Consider the following 18,393-nt stretch of genomic DNA (forward strand, 5'->3'; position numbering starts at 1 on the left):
GCCCCCCTCCCATCCGTTTCCCGCGGCCCTTCCCGCCGGGGCGGCCGGGCTTTCCTGCAAAACGCGGGTGTCTTTTGAAGGCGCGTCCCGCGTGTCGTGTCCCCCCCCGCCCCCGCGCACATCTGGATGAGGACACACTTCTCTTTCTCCTCCTCACATGGTGCACGGCCACCAGGAAGAGTTGGGTGCCTTAGGCAGAGCCTTCCTCCCTGCTCCCGCCCCCCGCAGCCTCAGGTCTGCGCTCTGGCTTCATCGGCTTGCGGTACGTACAGGGAGTTCTTCATTTCCACCACTGATGGGTTTTAATTCCTCTCCTCTCCTCCCCCCGCTCCCCCCCATATGAGAGTTCTCCCGGCTGGAGTATTTTCTAGGCCGATTTACATCTGGAGCATCATGTTTGCCCCCTGATGCTGAGTTCAGTGCGGTGCTCCCGGTTGTCAGGAGAAAGGGCAGGCGAGTATAACCCTTTCAAAACTTAATGCCAAAGATTTGGCACCAGAGCGCTGAGTCTGGGAAAGGAGATCCGGGTTAAAACGGTGTCTTACCGGCCCCCTGCTTTGTCGCTCTAGATACATGTACTTGTCTTTATGGGTTGGGGTTTGGGGTTTGGTTTGGTTTTTTTTTTTTGTTCTTCTTGCTGCCATCTTACTTTCTCAGCTGAGATTTGTAAGGCGCATTTAGGTGTATCAAAATAAACGGATAGTAATCTAATTGTGTAGTAAAAAATGTTCTTTGAAAGGAGAATGCGATTAAGCGCTACTATTTGTAATCCCATTTCTCATCTTCTAAAAAATACTTTGGAGGAGATTCGAAGAAACGTCCACGTTACCACGACGAGAATTCTGCAAGCTCTGCTATGGTCGTGACACAGAATGTCCACTAGAGGTCACAATTAGTCATTCTTCTCTGTTCATTTGCCGAGAAGACGAGAAACCCACCCGAACTCCCGTTACAAAATGTAGTAAAGTCGAGAGGCCGGCGTGTTGTCCCCCAGTAAGGTCATTTTTGGTCCCTCTTTAGTCATGCCGGTGTCTGTTTCCACATCGCTGGAAGGGGGTTTGCATTCAGGTAATATATCTCAGCTGCCTGTTAATTTTATAAGCAACAACCACTATTTTAAACCCCTTCACCTTTCTTCGATATGCATGCTTCTGTATTTCATTCTTTCAGGAACAATTATTAGAATATCTATTAAAAAAAAAAAAATGAAGTGGCAAAGCCTGACGGTGATAATGAGTTACCCAGGTGCTTCTGCCTTTGCAATTTGTTGGGCTTCCTGCTCCCCAGGTTTTAAGCCCCTTTGTTCCTCGTGGGGAGCTTGCAGAGGAGGATACAAATAGTGTGGTCTGGAGATGTGCATTTGCTGACTGTGATGGGTTGGAGCGTATGTTCTAGAAATCATTTCAAGATGAATGAGGCTTTACATGCTGTGTCGTGAAGCTGTGTGGCAGAACAGGTAAAGTGCTGGCCTCCCAAGACCCGATCTTTTAAGTACATCACGTGAAGCACTATAGGTTGGTTTGATGCCTATTTCTGGGTTTTGGTTTCTTTTAAATATGGAACATGAATGATTTCTTCCTTCAGCATAACACTGTCAAACTTCCAGTGTAAGCAAAATTAACCTGACAACAGCAATGTGGTTGGTTTTTTTTTTTTGCTCTGTAGTCTGGCATGTTGGAGTTTAGTTATTCTAGTTACAATTACTGATTTTCAATTGAGGAGATTTGTTCTAGCAAGCTGGTGTCAATAGCTGCAAACAACACCTTCTTGCACCAAGAGCAGCAATTTACTGTGAACAAAACCTCAGATTTTAGGATTTGTAATTTTCCAGTAAACGTTCTGATTTATGGCATTTTTAGACTGTAAAATAGCTGGTTTATAGTATGTTTGTGGTAATTCAAATTGTTTCATGGGAATTACTCAGAATTTACATGTATCAGTTCAGTGGTAGATCCGTCTTATTTTCCAGGAAACTTCAGTGAGCGTAACCTTCTTCTGTTGGTTTTGAATTTTGTGACTGGAAGTCTTAAGAAATTTGAAAAATAGGCTGGAGAGCCTGAAAGAGACAAAACACTTCATGCTTTCTGTGACTGTAGGCAAACCACTTAGTAATATATTAAGAAAAAGACCTTTTGAAAGGCTATGGGGGGAAGGGGAAGTGTGGTTGAAAGTTCCAGCTGTCCTGATTTGGAAGATGGTACCTAATCAGTGAAAAACAAGTGAGCCAGTAACTCCACCGAAATAGGTCAACATAGAAATGAGTAGCAAGGATTGAACCTACGTGTTAAATGGTAAAGTATGAGGTGTAAAGAGAAGGACTGGGCTGGCTGATAATCTAAGATACAATAAAGACCTCTTTTGAGTAGTTGAGTTCAGGTGGTTGGGGGGTTGGTTTGGTTTTGGTTTGGGGTTTTTATGATCTGGAGACACACGCTGGGATGTTGAATCAAAGCAATTATTCTTTTCCTGGTGTTGTAGTTGTTACCATTTGCTGCCCAGGAGGAACTTCACAGTTAATAGTCATTATGTAAAAATAGCTTGCTTTGTGTCAACATTTATTTTCATGGCTTGCACTGTGCCATTGCATCCTAGGGGAATTTAATGAACTTGAAATACTTTCTGCAGTTTCCAAATCTTTCTGGCCCTGCGCTGAGACGGTTGCTCTGTTTTTTTCAGTGCAGGTCTCTTTTGCTTTTAGAAAAAGAGGCTCTACTTGCATTTAGTATGTGAACAAAGTGGTATATTTTGATGGCAGGCATTTTTCATAACTCGGGATGAGATTCTGTTCCTACTGAGGCAGCTACTGAGTGCTGTTGATTTCAGTGCAAGCAAAATTGGCTTTTGGTGGGGCGTCTTCTGTCAGGCATCTCGGTTATTTATATGACCACAACATGTAGGAGCTCTAGCTGTGGAGCAGGCTGCCACGATGATAGACTTGTACACACAGAACAAAAGATCTGCCTTGCCAGGGAGTATACAAGTAGGTAAAACTGTGAGGAGAAAAAAACCCCATGCTTTTTGGTATTAAACATACTGCATTTGACCAGATCTATCTTAATTGCTTGAAGAGACACTACATAAAGACTAGAACAAATGCTTCAAAAGGTTCTGCATGCACAGATGGACTAAGGTTTGCATTTCTCTTTAGTTTAGGTCTTGGGGGGGGGGGAATGGTTTCCAATAGATGTCTTTCCTTTAATCAAACTTCTCTGCAACAAAGCCCCTATACCTCAACGTGATTTGCGGGCTATGTAGAAAACCTTTCGGGAGATGAGCCTATTCCCACATATAACTGCCAAACAAACAGGTCTAATGACAGATACAGTTTGGATTGTCAGTGGCACCTGACATAAGAGTACAAGTTCCCTCGTCACTGAGGCACTTATAAAAATCTGAATAATTTTGAATATGAATGTTTCTAAAAGTGGATGAATGACATTTAGTAGGGAGCTGGGTATTCACATATATATACATGTGCACAGAATACAATCTGTAGTTGACATTTATAATTAGACTAACTTATTTCATGAACCATGCGAACAATTTGGGAAATTTGGCTGTGAACAATTAAGGTTTGATACTGGAGACTCGATGTATGTAGGTCAGACTGTAAGCTTTTTCTTTTTAATGTGAGAGACAACTGCCTTCTCTTGTTGTTCTTCACCTCTGTATTGAGAAAATCCTGGCAAAACCTCTTGTACCTGATGCCAGGCTAATTATTGAAGGCTATTAAATTTCAATGAGCATTGACTCAAATGAAGCCCTCTTGGACAGAGATGGGTACTAGGTGGGGTAAACTAGTCTGTTATATCTGAACTCCAGGAAGGCAGACAGAAAGGCATGGAGAGAAGGACGTTGCTTGCCCAAGGAAGGTGACTAGAAGGAGACTTGCTAATGGGGAATTCAAAGGCATGACCATATTCTCACAGGTTTCTCACCAGTGAAATGCCTACCAAGGGGAAGGGACGCTGGCTGCAGAGAAGACTAAGACAAATACTAGGATTTGGAGAAGCCGCGTGTGTGGGCGAATCCAAAGTATGCTCTTGGAAGAGGAAGAAAACTGGCCCAGATAAATGCATACAAACATTATTTTGTCATGATTTTTTTTTTTTGTAGTAGCTAACATAAGGAGTTACTGATGTGATTTTTTTGTAGGTGTTGTTTTTCCCCTTGCATCCTCAGCAAAGGCTACGAGCTTGGTTCACTTGCGTAAACACATGTGAGTTGGTGCACTTGAGATGCCTTCCATTTCCCCTATTCTCTACCTGCTGCTCCAGTAGTGCACGAGCCTTCTGCGTCCTGCCCACCAGCCCCCAGGGATGTCCTGGATGCCATACAGGTGACCCTTTATGCCTGCATTTAAGTAACTGAGCCCTAGGTATCTGTTGTGCCTCGTTGAAGAACAGCACTGGAAACTCGGAAGTTGTGTTGGTTGGGACACGGGGGAGGTGCCATTATGAGTTGCCCGTGGTCTTTGGGAAGGGAATTGATACAGCTGGGACTCTGAAATCCCACTGCTGGGAACTTTGGCAGAGCCAGCAAAGGCAGCACACGTAGCCCTGCCTGCTCATTTAGAGGAGGTGATAAGCCTGGGGGTCTAATTAGGTGAGACTTAACCACAGTGAGTTAGTGTCCTCCAAGCAGAGTTTTACTGGATTTGTGAAAAAATATTCTAAAGAGAAATTTCTGGAAATACCAGTTAATTTCTTTTATTCCTTAGTGAGAAATAGTTTACTTTTGCATTTTATGTATCTAAGCTCTCAGGGGAAGGAGAGTTAGAAGCTCTGTCTTGCTATTGCACTGCTCTAAGCTTCACACTTCAGAGGAAATAAAGTTAAATAAGGCATTTTCGAAAACCCTTTCACTTGTTCCCTGATGAATAGGGAAATATCTCTTTCTTAAATAGCTACTGTTCTCAAATGCTGTGCTGTTAATTACTGACCACTCGATCGTACTAAACTACAATAAATGATGCAGAACCAGGTCTTCTATAACATGTGAGCATATGAAATTCAGTTGCTTTGACCCCTTATGTACAGATTTTTTTTCATTTCTAAAAAGAATTAATCTTTTCACTCTAATCCTACCTGTTCTTCCAGAAATCCCAGAAACTCTTCCTGTTGACTATACTGGCTTATAAAAATGATTGAGCATGCTAACTTAGATAAACGTTTGCATAACTCTTTAAAGATGGTTCTCAGGTTCTTAAAAATACTAAATCTGAAGTCAAATACTCATCCAGTTAATTTTAACAAACTAGTAGTGTCTTGTGTTCCATTCACACAGAAATCCTTTGATTCAGAGATCTTTGATCAGACCTCTCTGTAAAAAGCTTCTCTTCCTGAGCCTGTCGCAGCTCTGGTGAGTGCAGAGTGCTCGCATCCTTCCTCAGGACACAGACAGACCCTGGATTTTGCGGTGCAATGAGGTATTAAAACCTTTGCATTAATGGGAGCTTCAGGAACAACTGAAGCATAGCTCCATTACAGGGAAACCGATGAAGCTGCTCAAGCTGGAGTTTACCATGCGGGATGTTAAATGGCAGCTTGCCTTTCATGGCTGTGCAGAAATAAGCTAAAGATCCCTCAGTACTTTCTGTAACTTATCTGCAAGACATTGTAGAGGACTCTCGCTTCTAGCAAAAAGGTTCTATTAAACTGGGTTGCATGTAAGCAATTGTATACAGGTCTCCCCAGATGCCTACACAATCACTGTCATCACCTAAGCAAACTACATGGATGTTCCCCATATTCACTGCTGTACCACTGATGAAAGCTGGTATCCACTTCCAGGAGTGGTAACTTCTCATCCCTTACATCAAATGGTTCCCTCCTAAATCACACAAGGGACTGGATTATGTCCTGGAATTGGAAGTTAAAGTGATCACACAGTTAATCTCCATTACGCAGCTAGAAATGTCTCTTATAGCCAGAACGAGTCTGTGGCGTAATATTCCTCATAATGGTATTGTACAAAACACCGTTAATCTCCATTATGCAGCTAGAAATGTCTCTTATAGCCAGACGTGGCGTAATATTCCTCATAATGGTATTGTACAACAATGGCTTCAGGATGTAACTGCTGATGGTCTGGATCAGGTACAAAGGCCTGCAAAAAAAAAAAAAAATCCACTGGAATGACCCAGTAGATTGGTCACCTCTTAACAAAGTATCTGAGAATCTGGTTCTTGAGATTAAACCACCGCATGAGAAAATACTTTTCTTTCTTTCACCCTGTAAAAAAAAAAAACAATACACATTTGTGTACAGTTTTTATGCTGTGTTGTTCTTGTATAATTTGCTATAGCTTCATTTTGTGCAATTACTGACTTCATTACTTTTTTTAACATTGTTTTTTTTTGTATTTCAACACACTTCTGTTTCTTTGCTGGCAACTGCAGATCCCACCTACATGCAGACCTGCCCCCACATTTTAAGTCAAGTGTCACTAAAGTCACAGTTCCCGAGTCACTTCTTGGAAAAGCTCCGATATGTTCACTAATTGTTCTTTTCCTGCTAATGACAGGAGGGGAAGGTGGACTCCCCTTGGAGGGAGGAGTGGGATTCAGAGGAGGAGCAGCTTGCCAGTAGTACTCCTCTCTAGTGTGTGTCCAATCCCTAATGAACTTGCAGATGAAAAAGATTTATTCCTTTGCCATCACGGGATGTGTTAGAAAGTGCTGGTGGACTTTGCAGGGCTCCGAAACGGTTGCGGCATGGTGAAATGCAAACGGTGGGGGGGGGCCACCTGCATTGCTGTAATGGCCACTACCTCTCTGACTCAGCTACTGATGTACCTGCAGGATGTAAAGCTAATCAACTGATGTTAGCAATTTAGACATCCCCTAATTGCCCTGCTTCCTATTGCGATAAACTATAGAATCAAACTGCTGAGGCTGGAGTGACTTTGGCGCAACCGTGCCATCGAGTTAGGACTGACGCTAGCCTGGATATAGCAGAAAACCAAAATGTCACAATCTTGGTGCCAAACCAGATCTTTCCTGGAAATTATAGCTAAGAAACAAATTGTTAATGCTGTCTGCAGAGCTATGCAAATTTATTCTGATAAAGATCTCTGCTAAATTTTCAGTATGACTGGGTTTTTGCATGTTCAGCTGCCCCGGCAGGTTTATAGATGTGCCTTTCAATTGCAAGAGACAGAATAAAATAGATCGCTCATTTCGGATTCTAAATCATGTTTTCCTTTGATCCATGGGAGTTTGTTTTATGGTTTTTCTTTTTTTAAAACTATTGTACAAACAAGGTGAGAGACATCAGTAATCTTGAAACTGTAGTAGTAAGAAATTTGTACATGTCTTTTCTAAAAAGCTTAACATCATTTAGTGAGACATGCTGCATTATGTTGCACTTCAATGAATATGATATTGCCCTGGTTCTCAAAGGTGGGAAATTACAGTAGCAACCACAGCAGCTTGTTTCAGAAGGCTTCTACCCTTAGCAGAAATTCTCTGCCCATAGACCGCAGTGCTCTCGTATGCCACAGAGGCTGGAGGAGCTTCTTTCCGTTTGGGGGTTTTGACTTTTTAAAAAAAAAATAAATTTTTTAAAATTTTGTGTTGTGGTCTTATGCTGAAGACCACAAAACATGAGCTCAGGATCATGTTGCTTCCTCAGTTTTCTGAAGCGTATTGTTATCAGATCATCAACACATTTTTTCCCTCAGCAGGTTTAAATGTGACTCTCTCTTCTCTCTTTTTCAGAAATTTCATCTGTTTAAACATTTGCGCTGCCAAACAGACTTCAAACTGGGAACAGACATCTCATGTTTGCAGTGCCTTGTTTGTTTGATTTCTTTCTTCCTATAGTTATCTCTTTAATTCCAAGATCTGTCTTTAATTCACCAATTTATATCACTGGTTTTCTGTGTCTTCTACCTAAGACTTTTTGTAATTCGTATATCAAAAATTCTTCTTCAAAAGAGAAGAAAAATGGGGAAAAGAAGCTTTAAAAAAACCAAAGAATAAAACCAAAAAAAGCCCCCAAAAGAAACAACAACAAAACCAACCCAAACCCTGAGTACTGATTAAAACATAGGATTGAAATCCTGTGCTGCTGTTTTCCAGGAGCTGTATTGGGAGCCCTGCTTTCATGTTTCCTACTCAGTAAAGTCATAGGTTCATCCTCTCTCTTTCTCTCTTCTTAGCCCCAGGCATCTGATGCCTCTTCCTCAAAAGAGGATGGTGAGGAGTTCCCCATTCAGCTTGGAGAGTGTTTTGGAAGGCTGTGGCCACCCATTCAAAGATGTGCCAGAGCCTGGTACGCATTCTTATTATTTCCAGAAATTACCTGGAAAATATCCTTACAATCGCCTCAAGTTCAACACTTCAATGACTTAACAGAACATGGAAAATACTTGGCCACTGCCAAATATGTAGTCAGGTTATCTATTCATACAACTGATTTGTACAGTCTCTTACATTTCTGCTGTCCTTGGAAGGAGCAGTCCGTGAAAGCAGAGAGGAAGACGAAGCTTGTGGAGCTGTGATTCCTGACCCTGAACTTCTTGGGGGCCTCATGGGAGGGAGCCTGTTGAGGTGTACCAGTATTCCTCCTCCCAGCGCGCTGGGGAGGTCTGGCAGACCAGTTACCAACCTGAAGTGTGCAGTTTCCCATCCCATACTGGGAACAGAGCAGAAGGTTGGACTTGATGATCTCAAAGGTCTTTTCCAACCAAAGTGATTCTATGATTCTAGATGTGCAGTCTTCCTTTCATGTGGTTGCAAGCCTTAAAGGTTCAACCTATTGCTGAATTCTGTAGTCACGTAACCAAGTTCTCTTGCTTTCCCCAAGACTGTGATTCCTGTGCATTAACTCAATAGTATCAATAGAGTTATTCTGAATTTATGGTGGTGTGACTGAGAGTCAATTATGGCCCAATATTTCTGAGTCTCTGTAGGCAAATAATACATTTTCGTTGCTAATAATGATGGTCTGTCTAGTATTCCAGTATTTACTGTATTTAAGGAAGTGTAGATAATAAATTCCATTGAAAGGAATCTGGATTGCAGAAATTGAGACCATTTTAGGTCAACTGGCTCAAGAGACATACTGTAAGAGAAAGATTATTTCTCATGGACAAATTGCTTGGTACAACTGTTTGCAGGCATTAGATTCTTTGCCTATTTTGTTGACATAAAAGCAATCCTCTCTGTCTCTTACAACTGGGGAAATAATTCCATAGTAAAAAAGAAAATAGCTCTTGGGTTCCTTAAACCTCACAGGACAAATTTCAGCCCAGCGTGAACTTTTACTGCTAAGTTACAAACCTTGGAACAGAGGCTGGTAATGGAAATAGCAATGGAGAAAAGTTTCAAGTTATGAATGGTGACATGATGGATTCTCTGTGCCTTGAGGTTTTGCACTCAGAGGGGATTGCAGGACTGGTGTGTCTGAAATAGCAACGTTACCTTTTGCTGTTCAGAACAGCAGAAGCCAACAGAAAGTGAATGCTTTGATTCAATACACAATTCCAGAAAGACTGTGAAGAACTGTAGTTACTCTTGCCCTCTCTGGTGGGGAAATAATTTTGAAGAAAGTATAATGGGGTTTCCTGGTGTTTGTAGGGAACAGCTCATCCTTGAACAATGAAGTTCTTTAACTGTACTGCATTCAGAAACGTATTTGAATTTGTTAAGAACTAATACAGCAGCAAATATTGTTTTCAGTCCTTGTGATGCTTCCATCACAGAAATCTGTAAGTGAATAAGCAAGCTGCTCAGCAGCACAGTTTGTCCCTTTGTCCCATAAAAAAAAAAAAGTGGCTTAAACTACAAGATGCTATTTTCATTTTTACATCTTGATGTACGAGGAAAACTGTAAAAGGCCTTTAAAAATGACTGGTCACCTTTTAAGTCACGCTTGCTATTAAGCAGTGTAGCTCTTCAAGTTGTAAAGGTAGAACTAACATAAACATAACATATTCTATGCTTTATAGATTGTGTTAAGCTTTCTGTAGAGCTAAGGCAAAATGTCAGATTAGGTAGTGTAGTCCAGATACCACCCTATAGAAGGCAATGCTACGGCCCTGCCCAAACACCCTGTCCTCCTGCTTCTCTCATCAGAACAGATCACTATGGTATATTGTGCTGGTTTTGGCTGGGGTGGAGTTAAATTTCTTCACAGTAGCTGGTATGGGGCCATGTTTTGGACCTGTGCTGGAAACAGCGTTGATAACCCAGGGATGTTTTAGCTACTGCTAAGCAGTGCTTGCACAGTCAAGGCTTTTCTGCCTTTCACCCCACCCCACCAGCGAGGAGGCTGGGGATGCACAAGAAGCTGGGTGGGGGCACAGCCGGGACAGCTGACCCCAACTGACCCAAGGGATATTCCACACCATATGATGTCATGCTCAGCACATAAAGCTGGGGGAAGAAGGAGGAAGGGGGGGACGTTTGGAGTAATGGTGTTTGTCTTCCCAAGTCACAGTTAGGCGTGATGGAGCCCTGCTTTGCTGGAGACGGCTGAGCCCCTGCCTGCCCATGGGAAGTGGTGAATAAATTCCTTGGTTTGCTTTGCTTGCGTGCACGGCTTTTGCTTTACCTATTAAACTGTCCTTATCTCAACCAATGAGTTTTCTCACTTTTACCCTTCAGATTCTCTCCCCCATCCCACTGAGGGGGGAGTGAGCGAGCGGTTGTGTGGGACTTAGCTGACCACTGGGGTTAAACCATGTCATATATTCAGTCATTTGTTATTTTCTTTTCTAAGCAGAAAAGGTTGATAGCCAAATACACCATGACTCATGTTCAGAAGAAAATATTCATTAATCGTAAATAACCTTCCTCATCCCAAAACGTTGGGCAACTACCAAAGAGGAACCCAATCAAAACATGAAGCCGTCTTAAAATATTCATTAAAAAAATGTCGTATTCTGAAAGGCTTGACAGTTGCTATGGCTGGATATATTTATTGCAATTTCCCCTTCCCTGTCACAGTGTACTGTTTTCGACTATTTTCATGGGAAGTCTGTAGGGAACTGATGTTATGAATAATTATTACAAGAACTTACACAGTAAGTGTTGGCAGTGCAAAGTTGGAGGGCCTTCTCCCTGTATTGTACATTATGTATCTTCCAGTTGATGTTCATGAAAGCAGATGGTGTTCAGCACCTGTTAGAACCGAGGCCTACAGTGATGGGTTTGGGCATTGACCACTGCTTATTCACAGGCCCAGCGAGTCCTCAGAGGGATATGAGTCTTCATTTGGGAAGAAGACCAGAACTTCTGGATGCAGATCTGAGAAACCATGGATCAGCAGGCCCCTTCTGTCTCAGAGTATATGTGATATAGCAGCACGAGCCGTGTTTATTTTCTCTCTGATGTCTTCTGGGCATTTTATGTACACAGATGTTTGTACTTTGACCTGGCTGCTGGTTGTTATGCTGGTGAAATTCAGGAACTGGCTTCAGTGAAAATAGTGCTGAATAACTTGCTGCCTAGGTTTTTTTATTGTTATGTGTGGGATTTGCCTTCCCAAAAAAACCATTGTTGTTGATAGGCTTTAGTTTAAAAACTTTCACAGACCCCTAAAGGGAACGTAGCTGTAACAGTATGGGAGGGGGTTATTCCAGTATAGCTGATTATTGTGTTTAGAGGAATAGGAAAACAAGCACACTTGTATGCATGTGAGCCTAAGACTTGTTCCTTCTTTCTGTGGACCATGAAATATTTTCTGAGTTGTATGGCAGAGTCACTGGATCTAGGTTATTTCTAAGAGTGTATTGTAAAAGACACTTCTTTGGTCATATTCTTTCTGAAGAGCAAGAATTTGTGGTTTTCCCTAGCAGTTCTCCTCATTGCCAATTCTCTAGTTCAGAGTAGTTGGTTGGATAGCTTTGAGGAAGATGGGGAATGGAAACATTAAATTTTGGCGCTGTGTGTTTGTTAGTCTCGGCTATATACTGTACTCTTGCCTCCCAGTGGAGCTTCATAAGGAGAAGAGGGCTGATGCACCCTGCTTTTTTGCTTATATTGAAATATGAATGATAAGAAGAACTTGTTTGTAAGCAGATAAAATATTCCTTGGTGTTCTAGATAATATTGTAGAAATTAAAACTCATCTACTTGCAGACTGTTAATCTTGGGTGTCCAGATTTTACGGGTTTCCATCCCTAGCTGTAACTAAGACCCAAGCTACAAAAGGGTCTAGTTGCAGAGGTTAAAGACCAGTGAGAGGCTTATCTGACAAATGGGCCTGAACACTGTAGAGCCAAAAACCTTCAGCCAGGGAGAACAGTAAACTTGACAGACTGAGCATGGCATGGAGATAACAGACCTATCAGATAGTAGAATTGGTATCTTCTTCCCTACAAAGAAGAGAGTCTTAACTGCAATAGTGGGGAGATTTTTACTGAATATGGATGTTTCAGAGTTAGGTCATATGTTCAGGATTTTTTGTTTGTGCCTGGTTGGTACGAACAGCCAAATTTGGCACAATTTGCCTATTGTTGTATCTTTTTTGGCACAAACAGCCATTATTAAGGAACCTGCAGGACCTAATCAGTTTGTATGACATCCAAAGTTAGGTTCCTCGCTGTAGTCCTGTTTAGGAAATACGTAAAATCTACCGTTCCCTTGCATACAGGGGGAATACTCAGGGTATTCTGAGGGCACAAGTGATATGAATACAGCTGTTGTGTGCTATGGGGAAAGAGGGTTTTCAAACTGTTTATGTCTTCTTGCCAGGCACGTAGCTGATTTAAAACAGAAAAGTCTAAACAACAACAAAAAAAGACAACCGTGCCAGCTTTGCAGCTAGGAAGCCTCTTATTCTTACAATGTTTCTTGTGTCATCACCTATTGCCCGGTGTGGTAATCTGGCTACCTAAAAGTACGCTACTTGTTCTTTCCACTCATCCTGAGAAAATACTTCATGCACTTCACGGACTTCAGCCAGGTGTGTGAGTGTCTCTAGGCAAAAGGCTCGCTTAAAAGCCACTGCCCATACTTTCCAAAACATCAGTATTACTACCATTCTGCAGAGTGCTGCTGGTCTTCCTCACCAGTACCCAGATTGATCCTGGAAACAAGTCAGCTCTTCAGAAGCCTATTAATCAGGCAGGCAAGCTGACTTCCTCTGCGATACCACCTGCTGTTAGAAATAAAGGTCACCTGAACACAAAGTTAAATTCACTGTGTGTAAGCAGGTGCAATTTCCCTAATCTGAGAGGAGCATGCGTGTGTGTCGTACCACTGATAAACGTGTCCCCAAAACTCACCCAGCCATTTCAGATGGGAAGTTCCTCCCACCGGCAGAATAACAAGCGATCATCACTGCACTGACCTGGAGACTTGCTACCTGCATCAAGAAATTGTTCCGATTTTCAAAGCTAAAAGTAGAAGCAGTACTTGAGAACGTCAAGTCAAAACGTGTAATGGAAACACAAGGCAGCGTTTAGAGGCATGGTAAGGCACTGAGGGTGCATTTGATCAATAAGTTGCGCTTTGGTGTTGCTTGCCCGTAATCATTCAATCCCCAGAAAAACCGAACAGATGCTGAGTCCTTGACTTAAATTAATTCTGCTCAGATGAATGTACTGTACTCTACTTAAATATGTGTCATTAAGCACTTTTGACAGCTTTTTAGCAGGTGTTCAGCACGAAAAATAGATCAGTTGAGAGAAAGGGAGAGATAAAGAGTAAATCCAGTGTGGTGTGTTTAATGTCTACCTAGTAGTACTGTGGTCCAGCCCAAAAGGGCTTCTTTTAGGAGTGCTGCGGACGTATGCAACAACTCCAGCGTGCTTCCGACTGCTCTGATTCACAACCTTGCTTACGTCAAAGATAACAAAGGTATAGAATTGGTCTCATCTTAGTCCTATTGGAGTCAACCACAAAACTCACCTTGACTGCAACAGAAACAAGATGTGAAATTAAGTTTTCTCTAAAACTGGCAAACAGAACAGGGTACAAAATTGAATCGTAGAGCTGCAGGCTTTTTCTCTGTTAGGATGTGAGCTGCAAAATATATTTGGTAGCTATAACAAAAGCTCTATATGGGAATTTTCTTTTATTTTTAAAATCTGGTTAGAAAATAAGATATTTACTCTGAGATTATTATCAAAAACTGTGAGAGTTGTGTCTATGGAATGGAAGAAATTTATTTCTTGCATATCTAGTCTTTAGTAGTAAATTAATAATAAACCCCTCCCTCCCTCCATCAAACCTATAGTATTATTTCCCCTGCAATAGAATGGTTTTCATTAAAGCAAATTCAGTCAGAACAAGAAGACAGGTATGCACAGGTCAAGATCTGACTTGTTTTGCACAAAAAAAAGTCCTTAATTAAATGGTATAATTTGTGGGAAATGAAATTATGTATAGTGTCAAAGCAGTGCCATGTGGTAGGCTATAGCATCTATCTATATAATAGTATGATACTTACTGAAAAACTATTACCAAATACCTCTTTTTCATTAGTCACTCAAATAGTAACTTGTTGCCAGCCATAAGCACCATTTTTTCCTGCACATTGACTTAGTGGTATTCTTACAACTTTAAGATTTGGATTGAACATCTAAATCTGCAGACTACTGATAATTCAGCAATTAACTTTAAGCTATTGTTTAAAACACATTTAATGAAAATAGTGACATATTTTAGCTAAGAGTCTCTTGAGAGATCTGACTCACAGAGTCAATAAAAAAGCTAACGTTATTTCTGATGCCAAGAGATGATGATTTTCTCTTGTGAGAGGGTTGGGATTTTTTTCCTCATCTATAAAGAAGTTGATATGGAAGTCTCTATTACAGATTGCAGCTAGTTTCTCTTTCAGTAGTGGCAGCTAAACTTTTCTATCGCTTATGATAATAAACATTGAATTTTATATTCCTGTAAATTAAATTTAAAAAAAAAATCTTACACAGTCTCTTACAAAATGGACGTTATCTAAGGTTTTTCTAATCATGAGTATCGATGTGGAAAAATGTTTTTCTTTGACTAATTAAGTGACAGCAATATGAATTCTGTTTCTGCTACAAATTCATTAATGATGTTTTGCAAGCTGTGGTGTGTCTTTCCATTAGTAGGGGAAAAAAAAAAAGTGCATGTACTTTCAGCTGCCTGTAAGCCAGCCTGATCAATGTGCAGCTGTATTAGCTGCCGTGTTTGTTCACACTGGGTGAAAGTGACTCTGTACAGACTACGTATTATTTTTGAGCCGCAGGACAAGTCTGTGAACTACCGAAGTCCTCTGTGGCAGTGAATTACTCTCAGTGTAAGCAGGAGTTTAGGCTGATAAGAAATGATCATCTGTACAGTCCTTTGTATTTTTTTTAACTCTTTGTCTGGGTTATGTGCGTGCAGCCTGTTTATTCGTTGTAGCAAAGTTTTTTGCTAGCAGGAGAGCCACAGTCCCTTGGTGTGAACTCCTGAACTTGAACTGCTGAATGTTTCCTGTGCTTCCAGATTACCCATGCCAAAAAGAAAATCTAAGCTTAGCCACTTCGGGTTAGGTGGGTCCTATAAGCATGGCCCAAGGATGGGAAAGTCTAAATGCCTTTTCCTTTCTGTTGTATCAGCGCGAGGGTGAGTCTCGACCAAAGCTCTACCAAGGAGCTGAGCACCTTTTATTAAGGTTCAAGCAACTCTCTTCTCCAAAGCTTTTGTTGATTTCAGTAAGATGTTTCTACCTGCAAGATCCTGAAGTATTCCATTCTTAAACACACCTCTGTCATTATAATTTACTTTAGACCTCTGAACTGTCAGTGTAATCCTTAAGGAAGCAATTTAGGAAGATTTGTCTTCAGTACTGGTGTCTTTGGTGAAGAAGTTTGTGTGGGTTTTTTTTTTTGTTGTTGTTGTTCTTTTGTTGTTGTTAGATTCAGGCTTTTATTGCCTAGAGAAGATGCTGGGCACGAACCTTTGAAATTAAGTTCTCTGGACACAAAAGACAACGTTGCACAACAGCTGCAAGGGAAGCTCCCTTATTCTGCCGCTTTCTGGGGTGATAAGATTGTCAGAGCTTTTTGAAACTTTCATACTTGGCTCTGCAATGGAGGGAAAAGAGCATCAGTGGTGAGGAGTTTTTGTGTCTGATGCAAGAATCTTTGAGGACTTGTCCTAAAACCTCTGAACTCATGTGAACAGCCGGAGTTCTGCCACTGGCTGAACACAGCTTTTAGTCTCTGAAAAGCTATAGGGAATTAAAAATTAAAATTCAGGAATAAAATTCTCTGGTAGCAGAATCCCATTCCCTTTGTCCAGTCAATTCCACACATGAGAACAAAGCCTTAAATTGCCTGTGAAGAAAAAGTGAAACTTTTTGTGTTATCCCTAATGAAGAAAATGTATTTCTTCATTGCATTTTTTTAAATATGGTAAGAAAATTGTATTGCTCCAGTCAGCTTAATGGCTATTTAACACACACAAATCTCATGATGCTAAAGTGAAAAAGCCAATAAAGAGGGTGCGGCCTGGACAAGTCAATAGGTGCTGTATTGGTAATGCCATGAATGGTCCTCAGGCAGCCCCGCTCTCAGCCCCTCAGCTCCACCTCCTTCAGTACAGCTCACCGTGGGGCCAGTTGGTGAGCCTGGACCAGGGAACTGGTCTGTGTTTTAAAATGATCCTTTACACTCTGTTCTGTTTTTCTTGACTGTTTTTTGGAGGAATATGAGGAGGGATGATGAGCTGCTCAGGATGGCACAATGAAAAAAGCTGTGAAATGAAGTTCTCAGGTAATCTGTCTCTCTAACAGGAATAATCTATTTTGCAGCTGTGATTCAAGTTGCCACAGAAATATGATTTCTTTCGAGCAACGCAAGTAATCTCAGTCTGTAGCTGAATACATTTCATTTACCAGGTTAAGACAAAGCTCTTATCTGAATTTTTTTCTCAGCAATCCTGTGGTTGAAACAAGAGTTTTCCATTATATTTAATCTCGAAAAATGAAGATGTTTACATAACTTTAATTTTTCCCATTCTGTGCACTGAGATAGCACAGAAAATAAACTGTATCTAGGCTTTTGTGTACATTACGCCAAAGTAAAATTTACTGCCAGTCCTGCAACTTGGTACCCAACCGCAGCTAGCTGTGCGACCTCCCTCAGCTTGCAGCAGTGACTTTAAATTATGCAAATCCAGCAGCACAGCACCGTATGGTATTCAGGTTGTGTTATCTGTGGCTACATGAACTGTGTTAGTGTGAATAATAAGGCCCAGTGATTCAGTACTAAGGTATATAAACGCCATTCTTTATTTACCTGGTCTGTGATGCATGCCTTAGGCAACTGTAAATAATGGGGGGTTTCTTACTATTTTCAGGCTGTCAACCTGGGCAGGCTGGGACCATGGGCTTTCCTGGGCTGCTGCTCTCATGTTTTTGAGAGGCGAATTCTGTATCTTCAGGAGCTGCCTTCCTTTTTCAGAGGCCATGCCTTCAGATGATGGAAGCGAGAGTCTGTTTCTATTGAAATCCGCTCCTTGCTGGATGAGGGTGCATTGCAAGCTTCAAAGTGTGGGAAGTTCCTCTAATGTCGCAGTGCAGACTTAGGCTGAGGAAAAGAGCTTGGAGGCATTTTGCTTAATTGATAATGACTGCGACAAGCCAGCTATTTGAATTAACTGTTCTCTTGCCTTGAAAGTTTAACCTGTTTCATCTACCAAGCAGTAAACCACCAGAGTAAAAATAACACGCCATTTAACTTCTAGCTGTTTGTATTTAGGTCTCTGCCAAGGTAGTGTTACTGTGTCTCTAGGAATAACCAGCTGGATAGTGCTGCTACTTCCCAAGGAGTTTCTGCAGACTTTCTGTTCAGCTCCCGCAGATGTTCTTGTTGGGAGACAAAACAGACGAAGATTTCCAATTTTTCCTTTTGATGCATGGATGTGTTGCTGTTTATTGGAGAAGACTAAATCACTGTATCATACGCCAGCTTCACGTATTTCAGGAATTAGGTACTCGGTGGGTTGCCTGTTTGACACAGAGTAGTCACTCAGGGAGTTAGACGTGCCCTAGGAGTAGCACAACTCTTAACCTAACAGTCCCAGGTTCACTTAAAAGGGGAAAGGGAAGAGAGGATACAATCGTTTGAAACACCAGGGAAGCTCATCCTCCTAATCAATGTCTTTCCCTGCAGCTGAGGGTGAAGTGAAATGTTAGCTTGGCAGTGCTCAAGCTTACACGCACAACAACCCAGGACCTGAAACAAATAATAAATCATCACCTTCCTTGCAAGAAAATGATAAAAAGCATTTCTCTCCCAAGGAAGCATTCCACAGCAGGATCAATTTGTTTGTAAAGTGTATAGATTGTTTGTGATGGTGTTGAACTTTGTATAAAGACGGGGAAAGGGCTTCGTGTTACATCAATATTGATGGCTTTGGAGCATCCCTCTCATCAGATGATTGGTAAGCGTCTCCTTCAAACGCTTCCT

General features: G+C 41.4%; 1 protein-coding gene across 1 annotated transcript in view; it reads right to left on the bottom strand.

Moving 5' to 3' along the window:
• KCNG3 (potassium voltage-gated channel modifier subfamily G member 3) overlaps positions 1–17,392 on the bottom strand; it is a 27,888-nt gene extending 10,496 nt beyond the window's left edge. The window contains 1 exon segment of the mRNA XM_035897005.1: positions 17,273–17,392. Within this exon segment, the coding sequence (XP_035752898.1) occupies positions 17,273–17,392 (120 nt within the window).
• Positions 17,393–18,393: the final 1,001 nt, after the last annotated feature.

This window comes from Egretta garzetta, unplaced genomic scaffold (genome assembly GCF_000687185.1).
Source record: "Egretta garzetta isolate BGI_Z169 unplaced genomic scaffold, ASM68718v1 scaffold166, whole genome shotgun sequence".
NCBI classification, from domain to species: Eukaryota; Metazoa; Chordata; class Aves; order Pelecaniformes; family Ardeidae; genus Egretta; species Egretta garzetta.